This window comes from Sceloporus occidentalis, unplaced genomic scaffold, assembly GCF_023333645.1.
Source record: "Sceloporus occidentalis isolate IW3139 unplaced genomic scaffold, rSceOcc1.0.p SCAF_6, whole genome shotgun sequence".
In the NCBI taxonomy this organism is placed as follows: Eukaryota; Metazoa; Chordata; class Lepidosauria; order Squamata; family Phrynosomatidae; genus Sceloporus; species Sceloporus occidentalis.
The window spans coordinates 79,180,783-79,205,374 of NW_028316986.1; the positions used below are offsets into that span (position 1 = coordinate 79,180,783).

The following is a 24,592-nucleotide window of genomic DNA, read 5'->3' on the forward strand; positions in this document are numbered from 1 at the left end:
CAAATGTGCATAACTAAAATAAAACCCTCATGTTATTACTGAAAAAACATCACTCAAATATGCTTTAAACTATGAATATTTCCTCCACCAAAATCACAGTAAACATAACCAATACATAATGGATACACTGGGCTATAACAATAAACCAGGGCTCTGGAGGAATCCTACCCTAGAAACTATGCATAGAATGCCTATGCACACTTCCTTTTGCTACCCTTGCATAGGATGACATATAAAACTGGCAAGCTACAGGTTCTCCAGCCTGTTTTTCTCCCAACAAACTGCGTACCTAATTCTGAACTATATTTTCTGACATGTGAGGGAGAGAGAAGCCAGAAAGTTGACTCCTTCCAGGTTTACACAGCAAAACAGGCAAATCACAGATGCAAGGTTTACGGTGAGCAGCACAGATGAATCAGATAGCATACTCTTGCTGGCTGGCTTGTCCACAAGAACCTGGTATTCCCCTAGATTCCAGATTGCTAAACTATGCCCATTAAGTTTATTTATTTATACAGGGTGAAATCTAAATGTCAACAGAGCAAAAAACTAGTGGACCTTCTCCTACCTCCCTGCTTTCAGACGTTCCACAATTCTGCTACAGCATGGCTACTCACAACAGATCTGACAAGGTGCAGGGGGAGAGCTATGTGAGCTGAGGTTGCCTCACATAATTGAACTGGATGGAATTCATATTATTTACACATTGTACAGTAACAATGCTGGAAGTCAGTCTAGGAAGGTTTCATCCGAAATGTGTTGTATAAACATTTAACACTAAAAAATAAAGTGTTATTTAACACTCAGTGAAGCAAACATGAATCATAATTTAAAGCATTTATTTCTCAGTTGTGATGAGAACTGCATATATTAAGTTAAAAAGAAGGCAGGGAGGAGAGAAAGGAATGCAGAAGCACCCTTAAGACTAGCTGGTTTTTATTTTAACATGAACTTTTGTGAACATAAAGCCGCTTCTTCGGATGCAATATGGAATGATATCCAGGCCTTGGGGTATAAAGCATATTTATACAGTTGTGGGAATATGAGTGGGATGAAATACAATAGGATTTTTTTATTATGAGGCTATTAAGCATAGTCTAGGAATAAATTAATCATAATTTTTTCTTATGCACTTACATCTATCTTGAAATATCTAGGTTTATATACACTTAAAATACAAAAGATACAATCAGAGATTTACATTTGTTTAGTAACATACCTTCTGAATGAATTTCTCAACACTTTGTACAACATGTTTGTAGAACTAAAAGAAAGCAAAAAAGAATTTTTACACTAAATATAATAATGCAAAATTTTACTCCTCTTATCTTTACAACTTCCACATTAATATGCTAGCCTCAATTCAGTCAGGTATGTATATGGTACTGTGCTGTGAGGTGGGTGGCCTGCTATTTAAAGGAATCAATGCAACACTGTATTAGAGCCAGTATGGGTTAGTCATTTGAATGTTGGACCATGACTCTGGAGACCAGGGTTTGAATCCTAGCTCCACCATGGAAATGCACTGGGTGACCTTGGGCAAGTCACCCTTTCAGCCTCAGAGGATGGCAACGGTAACCCCCCTCTAAAATACGTGCCAAGAAAACCCTGTGCCTTAGGGTCTCCATGTCAGAAATGATTTGAAAGCACAAAAGAACAACCAACAGTCCTCGCATATTAAAATCAATCACATGACTCAAGGAGACAATGGGACGATACAGACCAACACTAAAAGCTGCCTTCCAGATGGCTGCAGGCAGCTTGGGGACGTGACATACACACACCGCATGCCCCCACGATGCCCTGAAGGCACCCAGAGCAGCTGCATGTCAGCTGGCTTCTGGGTGTCTTGGGGGCATGGTGGTTATACACCGCAAGCCCCTAACACACTGGGAAGCCGCTGCAGGACTATGGAAGAGCTGCCAAAGGTGGCTTTCCTGCAGCTGAAAAAGAAGCGGTTGAAAACTGCCCCCTTTTTGGCCAGTGCCATGGTGGTTTGGGACTGTGATGTGTGGCTGCCATGGCCCCAATCCATCTTTGGGTAGGGCGGCTTCATGCTGCCGCATCCAGGCTATTTTGGCCCAATCTGAGGAACTAATCTATAAATTGATTAGTTCCTCTTCCCTGCAACGTCCCCTTGTGCTGCTCAAATGCACCCCCATGTTTATAACAGGACTCTATTTTGCAGCTTTTAATTTTTTAAAACAATCATCCAATGAATTAATAAACTATTTAAACTGTATTTAAACTAGAGGTGCTACACAGCATTAATGTGTGCATAGTGCTTTATAAATGTCCAAGCACAGTCCAAGTTTATTATGTTCCAAATTAGGGGAAATGCTATTATCAATGTTAGAATGACAAATTACAGTTTGGCCTTCGTATCCACGAGGGATCCATTCCAGAACCCCCTGCAGATATGAAAAAATGTGGGACCTTAAGTCCTGTTGTCCCTAATGGAGGGGCGATGTGCATGCAGGTGCTAGTGCAGCCACATGCACACACCACCATTGGGGACAACATCCACAAATGCTCAAATGCACAGATTTAAGCTTGCGATGGTGAGGTCCCACTGTAATTTGTTGTTATGTGTCTTCAAGTATTTTGTGATTTACGGTGATCCCAAGGTAAATCTTGTTCAAAGGGTTTTTTGCCACTGACGTCCTCTAAGGGTGAACAATTATGATTTGATCAAGGTCACACAGTGAGTTTTCATGGTTGACTGGTGATTTGAACCCTGGCCTCCAGGTTCCTAGTCCAACACCTAAATTACTACACAATGCTGGCTCTTCTAATTAATTTGTACACAATATTTAATTTATTTTGCACAATAATTAGAACTGACATTATCTTAAATCTTGAAACTGAAGCATCATAAACTGAAGATCAGAAAATGATACTGCAGTTTTAAGGACAACTACCAGGTTGTTGTTGTTGTTTCAATTATGTATTTTTAAGTATGTTTTTTTTTCTTTTATTGTGTATTTTTTGAAATAGCCTGGAGATTTATTCAATAAAGATGTATTGTATTGTATTATTGTATTAAACAGTATAGTCAGCTTCTCCTACCTTGATAGCCTTGATTGCAGCCTTGGTAATCTGTGTCATTTTTGCCTTTGAAATGGGAGGTTTGTAGTCATTCAGCGAGTACAGCTGAAAGAATGGAGAAAATATGACTATGAACAAGGACAGAAAGATAAGTTATTACAGTGTTTATTAGCAGAATACCTATGCAGCTTTTTTAAGGCGTTACAAGGCATTGGGTCCATTGCCAGTGGACAGATGGGCTGGGGAAGGAATATGTACACGAAGCAATTTTCCGCCAAAAGACCACGATTCACTGTTCAGCAAACTGAATTTTTAAGTGCCACATATCTAAAATGGAAAACATGTTAGGAATTGCTCATCTGAAAGATGGTAGTCATTACTGCTCTTATTGCTACACTATGTCCATTGCTCAGAAGAATGAAAAGTAGAACTGAAACCTTTATTAGAACCAACTAAAATGTCAAAACATATGCAAGCTTTTGAGTTCTTCTTTGTTTTTAACCAGTCTAAGTACAGGTTGAGTCTCCTTTATCTGAAATGCTTGGTGCCACAACTATTTTAGATTTTAGATTTTTAATTTTTTAAAATTTATTTTGGAACACCTGTCTTTGCATGCACATACATAACGATATTTCAGAGATTGGATCCAAGTCTAAACACAAAATTAATTCACATACACCTTATATACGCAGCCTGATAGTAATTTTATACAATATTTTTAATAATTTTGTGCATTAAATAAAGTTTGTGTAAACTGAACCATCAAAAAACAAAAATGAAAGTAACTTAGCCACCCATGAAAAAACCTCTGATTTTTGGAGTATTTTGGAATTCTAGATAAGAGAGACTCAACTTTTAGTACAAAAGTTAGAGGATGGAGAAGTCCAGAAATTTAGTTCAGCCACTGTAGCCATAAGCTCTCCATTTAAATTCAGTTGTAAAATGGAGAAGACTAAATTAGTTACTGATAGGTGTCCAGATATAAGGTTAAATTTAGCAATGCATATCTGCATGAAGAGGTAATGTTTCAGGAAACCTTCTGTTTTCAGAAATGGAGACCCACCATCTTAAACCAGTCAATGATATTTCTTCTATTATTATTTCTCCACACACACACACACACACACACACAAGTTTTATACTCAATCTATCATACATATGTAATTCTACAGAATAAGCTATCTTGCTCTTTGTAAGAGTGGGCAGATTCTACATTTATTCTGGCTTTTATTAAAACCCGAGATCCAACAACCAGAGCTTGGTCCTCACGGCCCAAACAGACAGGTCAAAATAAAGCTGCTTCGAGTCACTTTTGAGGTATGTTGTTTAAATAATGTGTACGTCCTGTGAGGCTGGAAGCCACACTAAAACCACACTCCAGTCCTAAGGACTGAAGCGCAGCATTGGCACAGCTTCTGGCCTCTTAAGATGCATGTGTCATTTCAACAATATACCACCGAAGTGACCTGAATTAACTTTATTTTGGCCTGTCTGTTCAGGCCCTCAGTTACATACCGTATAAGACTGGGTGTATAAGACGACCCCCAACTTTTCCAGTTAAAATATAGAGTTTGGGATATACTCGCCATATGACTATCCCTCTTCCAACGCACACCAAATAAAAATTAAGAAAACATCAGAGTTGATTTCAATATGGTAATTTTAATTCAAATGCTTATGACATGCAGGTCCTTAGCAGGAAAACTTGTTGTATACAAAGCCTGCTTGGATTGGTCAGCTCTCCCTGCCTGCCCAGCCCTCCCCATCTCCAAGATTTTCTTCTTGTATATCACCGCCCTTGCTGCTTTCATATAGTTACCACATATGGAGGGTATGCGGCCGCAGCTGTTTTTGAGCTCCCCTCCCCACCATATGCGGCGACCGCAGGTTCTCCAGTCTGGCTCGGAAGTTTCAGCCCTATAAGACGACCCCCGGCGTATAAGACGACCCCCGACTTTTGAAAAAATTTTCCTGGGTTAAAAAGTAGTCTTATACGCCAGAAAATACAGTACTTAGGATTAAAGCGTCCCCACCTGGTACCTGAACTGAATAGATGTAATAACTTTTCCATCCCAAAATGCACTCCTAGTTACTCTAGTTATCGTAATTTTCACAGTATATACAGTGCACCCGCGCCATACGTGGGCGTGCCATACGCAGCCTTGAGCATGCGCGCTCAAGCCGCGGGGGCGCGCGGGATGGAAGGGGCGGCGCGTCCCATTCAATTGAATGGGCGTGCGCACTGCCGCGCCGCCGCGCACGAGCCCCATTGTTTCCAATGGGGCTCGAGCATAGGCAGAATTCGCCTTACGCGGAGGGATCCGGAACGGATCCCCCGCGTAAGGCGAGGACGGACTGTATAAAGTGATATTAAAGAAACTTTTTGATGCTGTTTTGTTAAATGTATGTGTGCATGCACATGCATTCAAGTCACCTGTTGACTTATGGAGACCCCAAGAATTTCATACGGCTTTCTCAAGCAAGGAAACGCCAAGTTTAGTTTTGCCAGTTCTCTCCTCTGAAATTTGGCTTACTGCACCTGATATTCATTGGCAGTACTAACTAGGGCTTGACCCTGCTCAGTTGCTGAGATCAGACAAGATCTGCTGCTTTAGGGTATTTAGGGGGGCAAAAATCCTTTGAGATCTACAGCAAATCACATAAAGATTTATCATCAAATTCAGAAATACATTCTAACTATACCTCATTTACAGCTTTAGGTCCTGTGAAAAATGTCAAGGCCTGAATATTTGCCTCTATGTCTGAATTAACTGCTATTTCTAGATCTCATACAAAAGGTAATGAATAGAGTATGCTGCTGAAAGAGTTATGCTTATAATTCTAAAAATAATTTCTGATTTATTTAAATTACTGTAATAAAAAATACTTTGTTTGTCAGCCCATGTTGCTTTGTAATAACTGACTGTAACTCCAAATCTGTCCAAATATGGCTAAGATTTTATTTAGTTAATCTGTATACTGCTTTCTAATACATATTTCTAGGGTAGATCATATGAAACATATATAACATAATGAATACATAATTAAACAATTAACAGAATAAAAAGCCTTTATCTCAACAGATTAACAGCCTCGAGTAAATGAAGTTTTCATTTTGTATGAAAAATACATTTATCTAGAACAACAAATGTAATTTCTGGGGTATTTTCTGGCCCCGTGGAAATTCCAATAGAATTCATGGGAGGAAACTGCCTCTGACCTACAGTAATGTTGGAAGTACAGCAGATGGGTATTCTACAATATTCAAATCCCCAAAGCCAGGAAACAGATATCCACATGAGGTGGAAATATTTACTGATCTTCTTTTTGACATACAAACAGCCAAGCAAAATAATTTCTGTGTCCTAGAAGTACCACTACAGTTATTACCAAATGAAAGCAAGAAAAACATCATGGTGAACTCCCTCCAAAATCTAAATGAGCATAAACAGTTGCTTCTCATGATGTAATTATCTCTCCTTAGTAATTCAAGTGTGATCAAATGTGAACTTGCTGCCCTCCGACCTTTTGGGCACTGTATGGGACAAAAAACTACCCTATGGCAAAATGCAATTGAGTGGATGATGAAAAAAAATACAATCACCCCTCTGTTTTCTTGGAGGATCTGTTCTGGAACACCCCTGTGAAAATGGAAATGCGAGTATATTCAAGACCCATTAGCTTGAATGGGGACATGCTCCCATGGGGCAGCTGTAAGCATGTGCCATGGGCACGTGCCCCATTGTTTCCCCCTTCATTTCCCACTCACATATGTGAAGGACACAGATCTCAAGTCCAGGGAAATGGTGGGGTGACTGTAGTACAATGCATATTGTGTAGATCTACCTCCTTGTGTGTTCTGCAACAAACATGCTCTTTGGGTACTAAAAATTTCCTTCGGCTAGGATGAGGTTTAAAGCAAGCATTAAGAATGTCTAATATATTCAGTATATGCAAAACCTGTGGAAACCAGAGTAAGGCCGATATTAACAAATCTAACAATCTGACCATTGCCAGGCCCTGGCAAGCAACCTGAACTGTGCTTCCTCTGAAAGCTGCACCTACAGTGGAGATAAATCCATCCCTTCCCAACCAAAAAGTTTGAATGAAATGTGAAATTTGCTTTACCTCTATCCTTGCCAGGTGAAAATGCAGAACCATAACAGACCCTTGCCCCTCTTCCATCTGAGAAGGGTTTGTTTTTGCATCTGATGAGTACACCAAGACGTAATGAGAGAGCAAACAAACATATCTACTCATCTAGATACATGTTGAAGGGAGACAGCAAAGGCACATGAGCTTATTTCTGTGCTTGACAGAATTTAGACAGGACTGAGTCCCTATTAAGCATGCAACCAAGGCAAACATTTTGTCCCCACTGCTCTAAGCTCTTAGGGGATGAGAGCTTGTTTTCACATTGGGTTGAATGCACCCCAAGCATGGAATGAGAGAAGCAGGAAATTTTACTTTTAAATTGTATTTCATATCAAAGGTGTGGCATAATATCAAGAATGAGGCCCTGATTTTTGGGATCCTGTGTACAATGAAAAAAATTGCCCAGCTAACTCAATTCTCAAAGAGCTCAGCAAGCATGTTGCTGAAGACTACAAAAGATCCTTAACCACTCTGAAAATGTCTACATAGACAACTCCCTGTTGATATATACACTAGATAATGAACTCAGATCCATGGCTAGTCTAATGAAATTGAGGGGTGAAACAGACTGCCCCTTTGCACCAGCTTGGGGGCGGCACCAAATTGCAGCATTTAGATGCCATACCCTCTGATACCACCCCCAAGCTGGCGTCATGCCATATGCCTGACCATATGGCGAGCAGCTTTGTGGCGCTCCGACATTTATACACCACATGCCACAGAAATGCCACAATGCTGCTGCAGCAGCAGCCAAAAAGCCAGTTTTTTGCTGGCTCAAAAAAGGAGTGGCTTTTTGCCGCTTCTTTTTGTGCCAGCAAAAATCCGGGTTGGGGGCGTGCCGTGCGGTTGCCACGGCCCCAACCCGGCATTCAAAGGGGTAGCATCAAGCTGCCTCTTCAGGACTGTCTGTTTTGTCTCGGAGTCTTTTACCACCTGTATTCTAGCTGCCTTCTCCAAAACAAACAAACAAACAGCTAAGCAGTTGTGTTACTGCAGAAATGGCTTATTCCCAAGGACTGGAGTGTGGCTTTGGCACGGCTTCCGGACTCTTAGGATGCATGCATCATTTAAACAGCATACCTCCAAAGTGACCCAAAGCAGCTTTATTTTGGCCTGTCTGTATGAGGCCTATGTTTCCTGAAAGATGCCTCATTCTTTGAAAGTCTGCACTCTACAATCATGCACTGGAGAGTTTTATATTTTCTTTTACAAATATAATGCCTGTTTATAACCCTGGTAACTATTTTACTAATATGCCTACATACTTTACTACTATACTACATAACAGTATGACAGCACAAGAGACTCAGTTAAACTATTCGGCAACAATGGAATCTCCAGATTTCAGAACCTTATCCAGGTTTTGATTTACTCAGCATTGAACACTTGTGCTCAAAATAGGCATGTTTCATTGTGTCCATCCCATACTTCACCCTCCACTTCTACATATGTATGTACCCAGCTAAGCTGGATGGTTCCATGTATATGAAGGATGAATCCAGTCCATGGAAAATAACTGGATATTGGAGAGAAATCTCACATTGCTGAAGAGTTGCAGGAGATGAAACTCAGTCCCACCTATACTTAGAATCATAGATTCATAGAACTGGAAGAGACCACAAGGGCCATCCAGTCCAACCACCTGCCATGCAGGAAATCTAAATCAAAACATCCTCGACATATGGCGATCCAGCCTCTGTTTAAAGACCTCTAAAGAAGACTCCACTACACTCTGAGAGAGTTTGTTCCACTGTCGAACAGTTGCCGCATGGTCCCTAGCCCTAAAATCAGCGCCAGCATGGCGCATTTGCATGGTCTGTACTGTGCCCTAGTGATCATATTAATGCTGCATCCACCCTGCAGAAATTATCCAGGTTGACACCATTTTAATTGCCATGGCTCAATGCTACGGAATCTGGGAATTGCAGTTTGTTGTGGCACCACAGCTCTTTGACAGAGAAAGCTGAATGTCTCATGGAACTACAATTCTCAGAATTCCATAGCACTGAGCAGTGGCAGTTACATAGGTCTCAACCTGGATTATTTCTGCAGTGTGAATGCAGCCTCAGTTAAATTTTATCCAGACAGATTTAAAAAAACAACAACAATTGACATGTATCTAATTTCTGGGATATTTCCTGACAACACTAACATTACAGAATTCTTCATGGGATAAAATGTCCCATGGCCACAGGGACTGCACAAAGTGAGAAAAGAAATGTATTCCATATTATCAAACTATCAAGAACAAGAAAATACATCTGTGCAACACCTTTTCTGAGCAGTTGATAGACCCTTTTCCCCCCCAGAAATAAAAGGAAAAAACTGGGAAATACATATTCACAGCAGAAGAATCAAAGGAGAAAAAATCCCATGTGCTACACAATGGTAAAAACCTTTTTATTTTTTTTAAAATAAAGCACAGTGCATTTTGGCCTTATCAGCAATTAGCCTTCTACAAGGGCTATTATAAAATAAAGAGAAACACATTTACGATGTATGAAATGACTGAGACAACATATAAAACATCTTTTTTAAAAACATGTTTTTCTTCTTTAAAATAGAACACTTTTTATTCCACACAGAGAAAGGCAATGGCAAACCTCCTCTGAACAAACCTTGTCCAGAAAACCCAATGATAGTATTGCCTTAGGGTTGCAGTAAATCAGAAATGACTTGAAGGAATACAACATTATACAGTGGGCCCTTGTTATTCGCTGGGGTTTGGTTCCAGGACCCTCCTTCAATAACGAAATCTGTGGATGCTCAAGTCCCGTTCAATACAGTGGCATAGAAAATATATAAAATAGCAAAATCAAGGTTTGCTTTCTGGAATTTATATATTTTTAAAGCATTTTCAAACCGTGGATGCTTGAATCCATGGATAAGGAGAGAGACCTGTACATATGAATATATACATATCAATACCCACAAATTTCTGGAGTTGCAGTCTGCACTCTATACAAGACATCTAATTATTAAATTATTACTAGAAGAAAGGAAATATGTTCTTATTTATTGATTCTTATTTACAGACAGGTTCTTATTTATGGATTTTTTTAGATTGGCATGTATATATTTATATGTAATCAAAAAGGAATGTCCTAAAAATATTAACAGGTATTTCCAAATGTAAACAAGAAAAACTTTATTGTAAAACCCCAAACTGATATGAAAGGCATAACGCCTGAAGGAAAACAGCACCACAAGACATAGCATCAGAGTTGCTGTCATTGGGTGCCCAAGCTATTTCCAACTTATGGTGACCCTTAGGGGACCCTAACATGGGATTTTCTTGGCAAGATCTGTTCAGAGGTTTGCCATTGCCTTCCCCTGAGCCTGAGAGCATGTGACCTACCCAGTGGGTTTCATGACCAAGCTGGGGATCAAACCAAGCTGGTCTCCAGTCCTAGTCCAATACTCAAACCACTACACCACAATAAGAGAATATTTACTCTTGAAGGAAGTGTGCCCCAATTATAAGCCATTCTATGTACCAGCTACTTCAAAGACAACTAGAGGGTGTCACTTGGATGCTGCAGTGGTATGAGCAAACAAATTTACCATATCTGTTGCACTTTCTGCTTATTTTCAGATCCACTCCTACTGAAGAAATGAAGGTGTGCTGAGCTGAGGCAGGAGGTATTCCTATTCCTATCTAGTTTATTCTGTCAAATGGTGCAAATTTACACCTTTAGTTTGCAAACATTCTGCCGTTTTTAACCATGGAGAAAAATGCCTCCCACAATATATTGCCCAGTGGAGAAAGATGTTTCAACTCGGTTGTCATCACACTGTAACCAAACTGGGCTTTCTGTGTCATACCAGGTTGTCTGTCTAGGTAAATTTCTCCCTTCAGAGGCCTTGATTTCCTACAGTTTCATTCACTCTCCTATATAATATTCTGTTTAACACCAATTGATGCCTTTAATCACTAGCTTTGAAACAACAGTTTGGTAACACTTTTCGGGCACTGTCATCAGAAAGATTGGCCATAGACTCAAACATCTTTGCATAAAAATGAAGTTTGGGGCCCAGATCCATGCCCTATGAGGAACGACTTAGGGAGCTGGGGATGTTTAGCCTGGAAAAAAGAAGGTTAAGAGGTGATATGATAGCCCTGTTTAAATATTTGAAGGGGTGTCACATCGAGGAGGGAACAAGCTTGTTTTCTGCTGCTCCAGAGAACAGGACTAGGAACTATGGATCCAAGCTGCAGGAAATGAGATTCCACCTCAACATTAGGAGGAACTTCCTGATGGTAAGGGCTGTTCGACAGTGGGACAGACTCCCTTGGAGTGTAGTGGAGTCTCCTTCTTTAGAAGTCTTTAAGCAGAGGCTGGATGGCCATCTGTCGGGGATGCTTTGATTTGGATTTCCTGCATGGCAGGGGGTTGGACTGGATGGCCCTTGTGGTCTCTTCCAACTCTGTGATTCTATGATCATTTCAAAATTTAAAGTTCTTATGTGAAGATTGGTATATAAGGGCATGACAAGAACGTCTCTTATGGTGGTTAATTTGAAAGTGCCTCTTTGAAATGGTTTGTGAATTAGAAACAACTCTAGTTATAATCATATTTTGACTAATTTTTAATGTTATTCACATGTTGCTACTTTTCGTATTGGTGCAGTTATAAAGCAGGAGTGAGGAACTTGGTGCCATCCAGATATTTCTGACTGCAGTTGTCATCCATCCAAGTTACCATGGCCACTTAAGGGATTATGGAAGTTGTAACCCAAAACATCTGCAGATTACATAATTATCTACCTTGAGACTATTATCTATCTTGAGACTTACACATATGTTGTTTAAAGATTGAACACAGAGAGATCTCTTCAAATCATATAAGATCAGGTAGTGTTTAAGTAGATGTAGCAAGTTTTAGCTCGGCTCATTGGCCGATAGATACAAACCAGCCATACAATTTACTCTGTACTAATAGTTGCCTGCCTTACAGGGTTGCTGTAAGGAATATAATAATAAAAAAAATGCAAGGACATTTCAAAGCCATATATGGTTACAAAGTCAGATTGGATTTTTGGAACAATAGAGCCTTTTGTAGAGAGATGTTAACTTCAGTCAGTTCTTATCTTATCACTACACCCTCGGAGTGTAATGGAGTCTCCTTCCTTGGAGGTCTTTAAGCAGAGGCTAGATGGCCATCTGTCGGGGATGCTTTGATTTGGATTTCCTGCATGGCAGGGGGTTGGACTGGATGGCCTTTGTGGTCTCTTCCAACTCTGTGATTCTATGATTCCAGATATGTTCCACTGGGAAAATTATACAATGTCCTCTGTCCTCTCTCCCTGTAAATCCACCTTGTCCTATATCTATATTCAGATAAATGAAAGGAAGGCATCCACCTAGACCTTTCAGAGGTCCTCCAAAGGTTCTAGATCAGTGGTGGGACGAACCTATGGCATGCGTGCCAGAGGTGGCATTCAGAGCCCTCTCTGTGGGCACACGCTCTGTCACACCACCACATAGTTCACCAGAGTTTGTTACTAGAAAGCCAGTGGAATGTGGCACTTTGTGATAAATAAGTGGGTTTAGAGTTGCAGTTTGGGCACTTGCTCTGTAAAAGGCTTGCCATCACTGTTCTAAATGATGTCATACAGGGACATAACCAGATACTACTTTGACAATTCTCATTCACTACAGTCCACTACACAGCCACTCCCTTGTCAACTGGAAACCATCCTATTTCTCCGTATTCTGTCCTGGTGGCAACCTCTTATCCTGAGTATGTCAGGACAATCAAATGTTATAGCACACCCATTTTTTAAAGAGCTATCCATAGTCTTTTGTGATATACACAATGGAAGGCTTTGCTATAATCTATAAACCACAGGGTGATATTCTGAAGTTCTTTGGTGCAACCCATTAGTCAATGTATGTTTGTAGTATTATCTGTATGATTCTAGGCTCAGGATATGAGACCAGGTTGAAAAGATGGACTCTTTCAGCGGGGCAACTCTGCTATCTGACATGGTGGGCAAAGGTGTGTGGTTTTTGGGGGATGGTTTTACGTTTCCCATTTTGGTGCACATTACTGAACAATGCTTAAGGCGCTGTCTGCATCACTCTTAACAAAGGTTGATGTTAAACACAATGATCACTTTAACCAAAATTTGAAAACAGTGTTTCAAGCAGATTTGCAAGAACTGATGTATTTTGTTTGTGCTAAACTCTGTGTAGATGTTAATGTCCATGTAGACATTATCCTTAAGAACTGGGAGAAGGGTGTCTGCAAGAAATATCATGAATAGCTTTGCTCTGGACACTTTCAGAAAACTACATTCACTGATCATTTGTGGCCTGACACACTGTGATACCAAATAAAAGATACTTAGGGTCCAGTCTGGAGTCCAGGTGATGGAACTCAGGGGCAATCTGATTTTTTATTACACTGTTACCACCATCCAGAAAAATTATGGAAGTCCATCCATTTTCCTTTTGGCACAGCTGTGAAAATAACCGTGTCACCAGAATAAATATGTAATCCAAGGCAATCATTCAATTACAAGGCAAAAATGCACTGAACCAAACTATAGTACAGTGGGCCCTTCTCTTATGCGGGGGATCCATTCCAGACCGCCCCCCCCCCTGTGTAAAAGAAAAAACACATAAGCTTTTGCCCACTGCGCTCCCATTACTTCTTCCGGGGCGCGGCTTCCAGCATATGATGCAGACGCACTGTAAAAGAGAACGACTAAGGTTTTCTCTCAGTCTATGGATCTGGTTTTAGCTTAGATGGCTGAACTACACCTATTATCAAGATGAGGATAAGCAGCAAACTATATCACAGTATTTAATACTTATAAGTGTCTTGCCTTTTTGTCTTTTATAATAGGTTTAAGATGCTGCATTGTAACTGATTACAGTAACAGAACAGCTTCCATTTATGGGGTAGGCTACCAGGATAATTCTTTTTTTTTCATGCAGCCCTCTGCTCACCTTCTTTGGAGGGTGGGATGGCTCTCAAGGACAAAATATGGTGGGGTTAATGATCATCAGAAGGAGAGATTGTAAGTGCTCAGGTGGAAGTCTACTTGCGCAACACTGATTTCATTGAAAAATTTGGTATTTTAAAGTCCTATCCATAACAGTGCCAAGATCTGCAATTTCAGAGGTTCTAAAACAATTGGGGTGATTTGACAGATGTCTAAAATAAGAGACTACCTTAAAAGTCTCTGTAGTTAAACACTTATTTCCTGGTTGATACCTTTATACATAAAAGAGACTGAACACATTATGTGAAATTTTCACAACTTCCTCTTCCTACTGCAGCCCTGTATTTAAATACTACACTCCAGGGTAGCAGAAGGATCACATTATTCCATTTTGAGATATTCAAAGGAGGCAGCTCTTCTACCATTCTCACATGCATGGCTGGTGGAAATGAAGGAGAGGGCCTTCTCAATGGCTACCTTCAAGCTTTGGAACTCTCTTCCTTGGGAGGTTAGACTAGCTCTCTCCTTGCTATCCTTTTTTATTTAAATAGGGTATAAGGAAAATGTGGTTTGCTGTTTTTATTTTATGTTTTAAATTATTCTTAGTTCTATTCAACTATATTTTACTTTTCTATGTTTTTAATGATATGTATTATAATCTGTATTTGTTTTAATTTTTTAAAGCCATCTTGATTTCTAGTTCTGGGGGGGGGGGGGGGGGAAAGTATAATAAAATCACTAGCAATAATAGTAAGAATCACCAACCACTAGCCAGAGACCACAAGAAAATGATTCAGACAAATGAGCTAGCTAGTAGAAGAAAGGCAGAGAGTTCTGTCCCTCCTCTGGATCTATCCCAGAAATTAAGCATAGCAGTGGAAGCAGAAAGCCCCCTTCTCTTCAGCCAGAATGCACAGAAATTCAGCAAGCTGCTAAAAAAAGGTAAATTTCCTCATTCTTCTTGTCACACACACACAGTAAACATTGTTGTGATGCAGTAATGTTTTATATATAAGTTGTACTCTTAAAGCTTTTCAAAAATATAACTATGGAACAATTGGACTCTTTTTGGCAGCAATTCTGGACTCCTAAATTAAAAGTCCCTATTTATTCTGAACTACAGAGTAAATTGTATGGCTGGTTTGTATCTATTGGCCAATGAGCCGAGCTAAAACTTGCTACATCTACTTAAACACTACCTGATCTTATATGATTTGAAGAGATCTCTCTGTGTTCAATCTTTAAACAACATATGTGTAAGTCTCAAGATAGATAATAGTCTCAAGGTAGATAATTATGTAATCTGCAGATGTTTTGGGTTACAACTTCCATAATCCCTTAAGTGGCCATGGTAACTTGGATGGATGACAACTGCAGTCAGAAATATCTGGATGGCACCAAGTTCCTCACTCCTACTTTATAACTGCACCAATACGAAAAGTAGCAACATGTGAATAACTTATTAAAAATTAGTCAAAATATGATTATAGCTAGAGTTGTTTCTAATTCACAAACCATTTCAAAGAGGCACTTTCAAATTAACCACCATAAGAGATGTTCTTGTCATGCCCTTATATACCAATCTTCACATAAGAACTTTAAATTTTGAAATGATCATAGAATCACAGAGTTGGAAGAGACCACAAGGGCCATCCAGTCCAACCCCCTGCCATGCAGGAAATCCAAATCAAAGCATCCCCGACAGATGGCCATCTAGCCTCTGCTTAAAGACCTCCAAGGAAGGAGACTCCATTACACTCTGAGGGTGTAGTGATAAGATAAGAACTGACTGAAGTTAACATCTCTCTACAAAAGGCTCTATTGTTCCAAAAATCCAATCTGACTTTGTAACCATATATGGCTTTGAAATGTCCTTGCATTTTTTTATTATTATATTCCTTACAGCAACCCTGTAAGGCAGGCAACTATTATTAACATTGAAGACAATGGAGACTCCCCAAGGCCTCAAAATGATTTTACAGCAACTGTGCAATACAAACGCAGTTACAGTCCAAACCTATGCATCCCTACCCAGCTGTAAATCCCACTCATTTCATTAAAGCTTTGTCTCAGTTAAGTACACAGACATATTTACTGGGAAGTAGATACCACTGTTTACTGGTGCTAACTCCCAAGTTCCAATCCTCCAAAAACAATTTGCAGCCTAATTTGCATAAGATACACATTTAGATTGCCCTAAGGTACAAACTTGCTTGGAATTACGTCCAATTAAATAGAATGGATTTTACTTTTGAGTAGGCATGCACCAGTCTGCATTTTTAGCCAATAATTTATAAACCTGTAGCCCACCATTCTTGTACTGGATCCAAAGCACTGGCTGCCAGTTTGTTTCTAGACACAATTCAAAATGCTGGTTATGACCTATAAAGCCCTATATGGCTCAGGTCCTGGCTATTTGGCAGACCTTATCTCCCTGTTTAAGGCAACCGAGACGGTGAGATCCTCTGAAGAGGCCCTTCTCTCCGTCCCACCCTCATCTCATGCACAGTTGGTGGGGATGAGAAAAGGGGGCTTTTCTGTGGCTGCCCCTGGACTGTGGAACTCCCTGCCCAGGGAAACCAGAATGGCTCCCTCCTTGTTGTCCTTCCGCCAGCAGGTTAAAACCTTCTAATGCAGACAGGCAGGAATGCTTTTAAAGGACTGGCTTGGGGTGTTGTATCATTTTAAGTGTTAAAACAAATTTATCTTTTTAACTGTATTTTTATTCTTTTAATAAGCAATCTATTTTAATATTACTGTATGCTCATATATAAGTGTAGAGGTTTTAGTCGAAAAACTGACCCAAAAAAACCTGAGTCGGCTTATCCATGGGACAATGTAAATACTGTATTTTAACTCTTATATCAAAAAGGAACCATCCCCTGGTAAAAAGCAAGAGTATAATCTATCTTGGAAGCATTGAACCCCCTCTATTCTCTCATCCATCCAGCCTTTACGGTGAGCACAAAAAGTTATGCCTGATGGAATTTTGTAAGTTTTTTGGCACTGTTTTCCTTTGCTTCATCCTTTAGCTCCTTCGTTACATACCCCTAGGTTTCGCTCTCAACCTATCCACAGGTCATATCAAAATCACTAATTTTGGCCCCAAAACCTGGCCTTGACTTATACATGAGGTTGACTTATATATACAGTATAAAAATTTAATTCTGTTTTAATGTGTCACTTTTCTATGTTTTTAATTGTATTGTTCTTTTAATGTTCTGAGCCACTCTGGATGCCAGTTCTAGAAAAGAGCAAGATATAAATAAATATAGTAATAACAGTAATTTATATATGCCAAGCACTTTCAGCATCTGAAGGTATGTATAGAGATATGTATAATAGTATTCAAAAATTAACTTCATCAATTGTTTCTATGGTGTGCTTTCAAGTCATTTCTGACTTTTTTGGTAATATTTTCTTTTATTTTTTGTATAAAATGTCAATATTTAAAAACAGCAACAATCATCTTAACAGTTATTAATAACAAAATAGCAAATCAATAATGACATGAATATGATAATGCAGAAGAAGGGTACTGAGGAAACATAAAAAAGTTCACAGGGTTAATGAAGTTCTAACATTAATCAGGTCCTGGCACAGTTGAGTCTTCATGTAGAATAAGTCATTTCTGACTTATGGCAACCCTAAAGCAAACCTATCATGGAGTTTTCTTGACAGGTTTCTTCAGAGGATGTTTGCCATTGCCATCATCAGAGGCTCAGAGTATGTGACCTGCTCAAGGTCACCCAGTGGGGTCCCATGGCCAAGCAGGAATTCAAACCCTGGTCCCCAGTCGTAGTGTAACATTTAAAGCACCATGTTCAGCAACATAAATGCTTACTTGTTTGAAGAACAAATAATGGGTGTCCTCATACAGGATATAAACTCCTAGAGCATTTAATTTCTGCCAGAGGTGAACCTTCATGTTTAAAAGCCCGTTGAAACCCAATGTATACTTCCTGGGAAGTACAAATGTTTGCAGTGCAACATACTTTACAATAAACTAATGTTACAATCACAGAAATAGATTTGTAAAAGCTTTGCTCTACAAGACCATACATTCTGGGTAATCAGCACCATAGTCTTTGGTTCACAAGCAACAGTGTGGTTGGTTCTTTTATCCATTACAGTCCAAAAGAGATCCATTACTTTCTTTTTAATAGAAAACCAATTTCCTAAATAAAGCTGTTTCAGATACTGTACACTGTACAACTTTGTACAGAACAATATTAAAATACAGCTGGCCCTCTGTATCCACAGATTATGAATCCATTGGTTCAACTATACATGGTGTGAAAACAACAAAAAGTAAATCTTGATTTTGTCATTTTATCAAGCATGGTATAGTGGTTTGAGTGTTAGACTATGACTGGAGACCAGAATTCAAAGCCATGTAAACCCACCGAGTGACCTTGGGCAAGTCACACACTCTCAGAGAGGATGGCAATGGCAAACGCCCTCTGAAGAAACCTGCCAAGAAAACCCCATAAGCTTGCCTTGGGGTGGCCATAAGTCAGAAGTGACTTGAAGGCACACAACAACAACAACAACAACAACAAGAAACACCATTTTACTATCCCATTGGACACATCCGCAGATTTTCGTATCTAGGGGGTTCTGGACCAACCCCCCAGCTGAACCAAGGGCCCACTGTACACAGTTTCCCAGTTTAGGGGCAGGGGACCTCCTGAATTAATGTAGGTCTCATAGGCATGCAGGTTCCCACTGACTTTAAACAGAGGCTGGATGGCCATCTGTCGGGGATGCTTTGATTGTGATTTCCTGCATGGCAGGGGGTTGGACTGGATGGCCCTAGTGGTCTCTTCCAACTCTACGATTCTATGATTCTATGACTGGTATTTCCTTTCCTTCTCACACCAAGAATTTTTTTCAGAATAAAACACTGACAGCCAAGTTCCCCTGGCCATATGCGAGACAGAAGTTTGTTTTGTCACGAACAATATGGGTACTGTCATCTCTTCATGTGGTACTCTCCAAAGCAGGGTGACCAGATGTCCTAACCGCAAAAGGGACACAGCACTTAAAAATGTAGGACATCCAAGAAAAAAAATGTAAGATATGACAAAATAAAAGCTAAAGAACATTTGTATAAATGTAAATCCATGCTTTTTTGTCATACTCTAACCGTCTAACTAAAAAGATTGTATGTACAGCGCTGTGTAAATTTACAGCGCTTCATAAATAAAGGTTAATAATAATAATAATAATAATACTCAAAATGGAGGACATTTTTGGAATTCCTCCTGGACAGAAGCCTGAAATGTAAGGTAGGTCCTGCGAAAGGGGGACATCTGGTCACCGTGCTCCTGAGGTATGAGTTCTCTGCCCTATGATGCTGTTCTCTGAACTAACACACGGAGATGCAGACTTGCATTAGGCTTCTCTTCCACCATCCGCTGTTCCGATATCCCAAAATGCAACCTATGAGGCAAAGATTGGCAGAGTGGATCTGAGTTTTCACTGCAGCAGACATTTTGGGTGGGGGTGTGCCTTCCCCTCCAATAATGTAGGCCCTCCTGATCACAAGAGAGCCAGGGTAACCAGATGCCCTCACTGCAAAGGACGACAAGGCACTGCAAAATGTTGTACCTTCAAGGAAAAATGTAGGGAAATGACCCAATAAAAGCTAAAAACACTAATATAAATCTAAATTCATGTTTCTTACCCCTGCTCAAAATGTTGGGCCTTCAAGAAAAATGTAAGGACATGACACAGTAAAAGCTAAAAAAAACCCCCACTAAATATAGGGGGAAAAGTAGGGACATGACCCAATAGAACCTAAAAACAGTAATATGTAAGTGCAAATTCATGCTTCTTAGTCCTGCTCAAAATGGAGGGCCTTCAAGAAAAATGTAGGGACATGACCCAATTGAATATATATATATATATATATATATATATATATATATAATATATTTATATAATAAATATAATGTATATAAAATATATTACATATATAAATAATATATATATATATATATATATATATATAAATATTATATAATACACACACAATTATATATAAAACATTATATTATATATAACATATATATATATATATCCCTGCTTCTTGGTCATGTGCATGACAGGGGACCCTTTGAAACCCCTCCTGGACAGAAAGTGATGAAATGGAGGAGAGGTCCTGGAAAAGGAGGACGTGTGCCTGGGCTCCCTCGGCAAGGAACAAGGAGGGGCACTGGCAGTATTTAAAACCGGGGAAGGAAGGGGGAGAATAATAATAGAATCATAGAGTTGGAAGAGACCACAAGGGCCATCTAGTCCAACCCCATTCTGCCATGCAAGAACTCTCAATCAAAGCATCCCTGACTGAGGGCCATCCAGCCTCTGCTTAAAGACCTCCAAGGAAGGAGACTCCACTACACTCCGAGGGAGTGTGTTCCACTGTCGAACAGCCCTTACTGTCAGGAAGTTCCTCCTAATGTTGAGGTGGAATCTCTTTTCCTGCAGCTTGCATCCATTGCTCCGGATCCTAGTCTCTGGAGCAGCAGAAAAGAAGCTTGCTCCCTCCTCAACATGACATCCCTTCAAATACTCAAACGGGGCTATCATATCACCTCTTAACCTTCTTTTCTCCAAAGCAGAATAGAGTGGCACTGTTACTTCTCTTGATCTAGAGGCTATACTTCTTTTGATGCAGCCTAAAATTGCATTGGCTTTTATTAATAATAATGATGATGATGATGATAAAAACCAGGGTTGAAGGAAAGGTTAAAAGGAGGAGGAGGAGGAGGAGGGCGGCAGGAGAGGAAGAGCCAGAGAAGAAGCCCTGCAACAAGGCTCAGGAAGGGAAGGCAGCAGGGGATTGGTGGCTCCCTCCCTCCCTCCCTCCCTCCTTCCCTGCCCCTCCCCTATTTTCCCACCCTGAGAAAGAGGAGGAGGAGGAGGAAGAAAAGGAGGCCCCCTCCTCAAAGCTGGCCCTCCCTCCTCCATTAACCCTTAGCACCCATGCAAAGATAGATATTGAGAGAGAGAGAGAGAGAGAGAGGCCCAGGGAGAGCAAAGGAGGAGATGGAGAAGATGGAGGCGATGGAAGAGGCGACCCCCACGAACACAGAAAGGCCCCACAGACTCCCTCCCTCCCTCCCTGCATCCTTCCTTCCTTCCTTCCTCCCGACGAACCTCGCTGTTAAAGGCTTTGACGGCCTCCATGTTGTGGCTGGAGAAGGAGGGGAAGGAGGAGGGAGGGGCGAAAGGGCTGCTCGCTGCTCCGCCGGCGGCCGTTGGTCTCCTCAGGGCCCGCGGGGCCTCGTCGCCATGGCGGAGGGCTCGCGGAGGGGCTCCTCTGGGCCCAGGCCCCCGGGAAACGCTCCCTGGGCGCTGCAGCCACAGACGCGCAAGAGCTGCGGCGCGGGCAACAATATGGCGGCAGGCAGCGACTCAGGGAGGGAGGGAGGGAGCAGCAGCAGCAGCATCGGAGGCACAGAGACGGCGCCTAGAGCGGCCCCTAGCGGAGAGCCAGCGGACGGCGCCGCGCAGCTAGAGCGCCCTGGCCGCCCTTGGGTTACAGGAAGGCCGCTCCGTGCGCGGGCGCCCCCAGCTGCAGGGAGGGCGGTACTGCAGGCGGTGGCGGTGGATGGGGATGGAGGCCTCCGTCTTGTTTTGTCATCTCTTGCTGTGGAAGAAGAGGAGGAGGAGAGGCTGCCTCCACAATGCAGCAGCAGCAGCAGCAACTGCTAGTGCTATACGATATTGTTATTATTATTTATACCCCGCTCTTCAGCCAAAAGGCTGTCAGAGCGTCTTACAATTTGTTAATTGGGCATTTCCCCGCCCACTAATCTATCAGTAATCCATAACACTAGGACACTCATCCCTCCATATTGGCAGCCGTGACGATTCACGGATTTGATTAATACGTTCTCTCTAGGAATATCTAGGTCCTCCTCAGTGCAACTCTATGGTCGACTGTAACCTAAAGTCGCACTGCAGGAGCTAGAGATCCCTAAGAGAAGACTCTGCTAGGCCTTTGCAGCTCCTCCAGAGAAGTTCTGTGGCCAGTGTCTGTCGGATGTCAGCCACAGAGTTGCCCTGGAGGACCTAGAGATCCCTAGAGAGTGTCCTCTCAGGGTAAAAACGTTGTGTTTTTGTTATTTGCGTTTTTTCCATATTCACGGGGGCCTTGTGCCCCTGACCCCAGCGAATACAGAGGGACAAGTCTACATTTCTATACCGCTTAGTGCACTTAAGCACTCCCTAAGCAGTTCACAAAGGCCTGTTACAGACTGCCAAAATAAAGCTGCTTCGGGTCTCTTTGGAGGTATGCTGTTTAAATGATGCATGGGTCCTACGAGTCCGGAGGTCGTGCCAAAGCCACACTCCATTCTTAAGCACTGGAGTGCAGCTTTGGTGCAGCTTCCGGATTCTTAAGATGCATGCATCATTTAAACAGCATACCTCCAAAGAGACCCAAAGAAGCTTTATTTTGGCCGTCTGTAACAGTCCAAAGTGTAAGCTATTGCCTCGAAGAAGCTGGGGACACATTTTAGCAAGGATGCGCGCCTGAGTCGCCCCCTGAGCCCCTGGCTGGAATTGAACTCACAACCTTTGCAATCCGGTTTGGTGCCACTTTCAACAGCCGTGGCTGAAGGCTATGGAATTCTGGGAAATGTCATTTTGTGAGACCTTTCAAGTGAGCCATTGACTCAACGGCTGTAGCCCCTTTGGAATAATGATCCATTTGGCAATACTTTACCTGCCACGATTCGATGCTGTGGAATCCTGGGATTTGTAGTTTGTTGTGGCACCTGAGCTCTCTGACAGAGAAGGCTAAATGCCTGAAGAAATTACATTTCCCAGAATTGGATAGTCTTCAGCCACAGCAGTTAAAGTGGCTTAAAACCGGATTATTTCTGCAATGTGGATGCACCCTCTGAGAGCAAAGCATATCTAGCTGTTGTTGTTGTTGTGGTTCCCATTCATGGCAACCATTAAGGGTTTTCTTGGCAAGTTTCTCCAGAGAGGTTTTTGCCATGGCCATCCATTCTGAATTTTAAGTATGGATTGTTTTAATATGTGCGTTCCGTGTCCTTTTTAAATAGCATATATGTCCTTTATAAACTGTATTTTACCTGATGTGTCTTAACTGATGTGGTGTGTCTGTTAATTGTTGTTGTTGCCCACTTTGATCCACAGGGAGAGGCAGGTAAGAAATAAATAATAGTTATAATTAGAATGGTTATCTGTTGAGCCAGGATTTGATCCCTGGTCTCCAGTGTCACAGTCCAAGGCACAAACCACTTTATCATGCTGGCTCTCACATACCTACCACTCATGCTATAAAGAGTCTCCTTCTTTCGAGGTCATTAAACAGAGACTGGATGGCCATCTGTTGGGAGTGCTTTGATTGCAATTTCCTGCATGGCAGGGGTTGGACTGGATGGCCCTTGTGGTCTCTTCCAATGCTATGGTTCTATGTGTGCCTTCAACTTGGTTCTGACTTATTGCAACTCAATGGTGAACCATTCCCCTATGTTGAATGGGGTTTTCTTGGCAAGGTTTATCCAGAGGAGGTTTGCCATTGCCATTCCCCTGAGACTGAGAGAATGTGACTTGCCCAAGATCACCTTGTGGGTTTTTCATGGCCAAATTGGAAGTTGAACCCTGGTCTCCATAATCATTGTCCAACACTCAAACTACTAAGCCACACTGGTTCTAGTGTGTGTGTGTGTGCATGTTAACTGCCCTGGAGTCAATCTCAACTCATGATGACCTTGCAGATGAGACATCTCCACGACCCTCTGTGCTCCACTGCTCTTCTTAGTTCTTGCAGAGTAAAACCAATGACCTCCTTAACAGAGTCTATCGGTCTACCATGAAGCCTTCCTCTCTTTGTACTACCTTTTACTTTTCCTAGCATTCTTGTCTTTTCCAATGAATCATGCCATCTCATGATGTGGCCACAGTACACCAGCCTACGTTTAGTCATCTTGGCTTCCATGGAGATTTCAGGCTTGCTCTGTTCTAGGACCCATTTGTTTGTGTTTTTGGCTATCCGTGGTATCCTTGGCACTCTTCTCCATCACCACATCTCAAATGAATTTATTTTCTTTTCATCCATTTTCTTAACCATCAAGCTCTCGCATCCATACATGGTAATAGGGAATACAATTACTTGTACGATTCTAACTTTTGTCCTTAGTTGTCCAGTATATCTTTGCTCTTTAGGAGCTTTTCCAATTCGTTCATAGCAGCTCTCCCTATCCTTAGTCTTCTTCTGATTTCTTCACTGCAGTCACTGTTCTGATCTACATTTGATTCCAGGTATAGGAACACTTACTATTACCATTTCCTCATTGTCTAGGTTGAATTTATGTAAGATCCTCCAAAGTTTCAGAAGTCAGTCCTGACTGAGTCGAAGAGGATTCAGAGACATAGCCGTTTTAGTCTAGAA

General features: G+C 41.3%; 1 protein-coding gene across 3 annotated transcripts in view; it reads right to left on the bottom strand.

Moving 5' to 3' along the window:
* The window catches only part of SCAF8 (SR-related CTD associated factor 8), a 111,276-nt gene extending 89,692 nt beyond the window's left edge, over positions 1-21,584 (bottom strand). For 2 of the 3 annotated variants that reach the window (XM_089530155.1, XM_089530153.1), the window contains exons 1-3: positions 21,322-21,583; positions 3,070-3,153; positions 1,220-1,264 (exon numbers count right to left, since the gene is read on the bottom strand). In XM_089530155.1, coding sequence (XP_089386281.1) covers positions 1,220-1,264; positions 3,070-3,153; positions 21,322-21,351 — 159 coding nt within the window. In that variant the 5' untranslated portion in view covers positions 21,352-21,583. Of the gene's footprint in view, positions 1-1,219; positions 1,265-3,069; positions 3,154-21,321 lie in introns of all 3 variants that reach the window. The other variant, XM_089530154.1, reaches the window with a different exon arrangement.
* Positions 21,585-24,592: the final 3,008 nt, after the last annotated feature.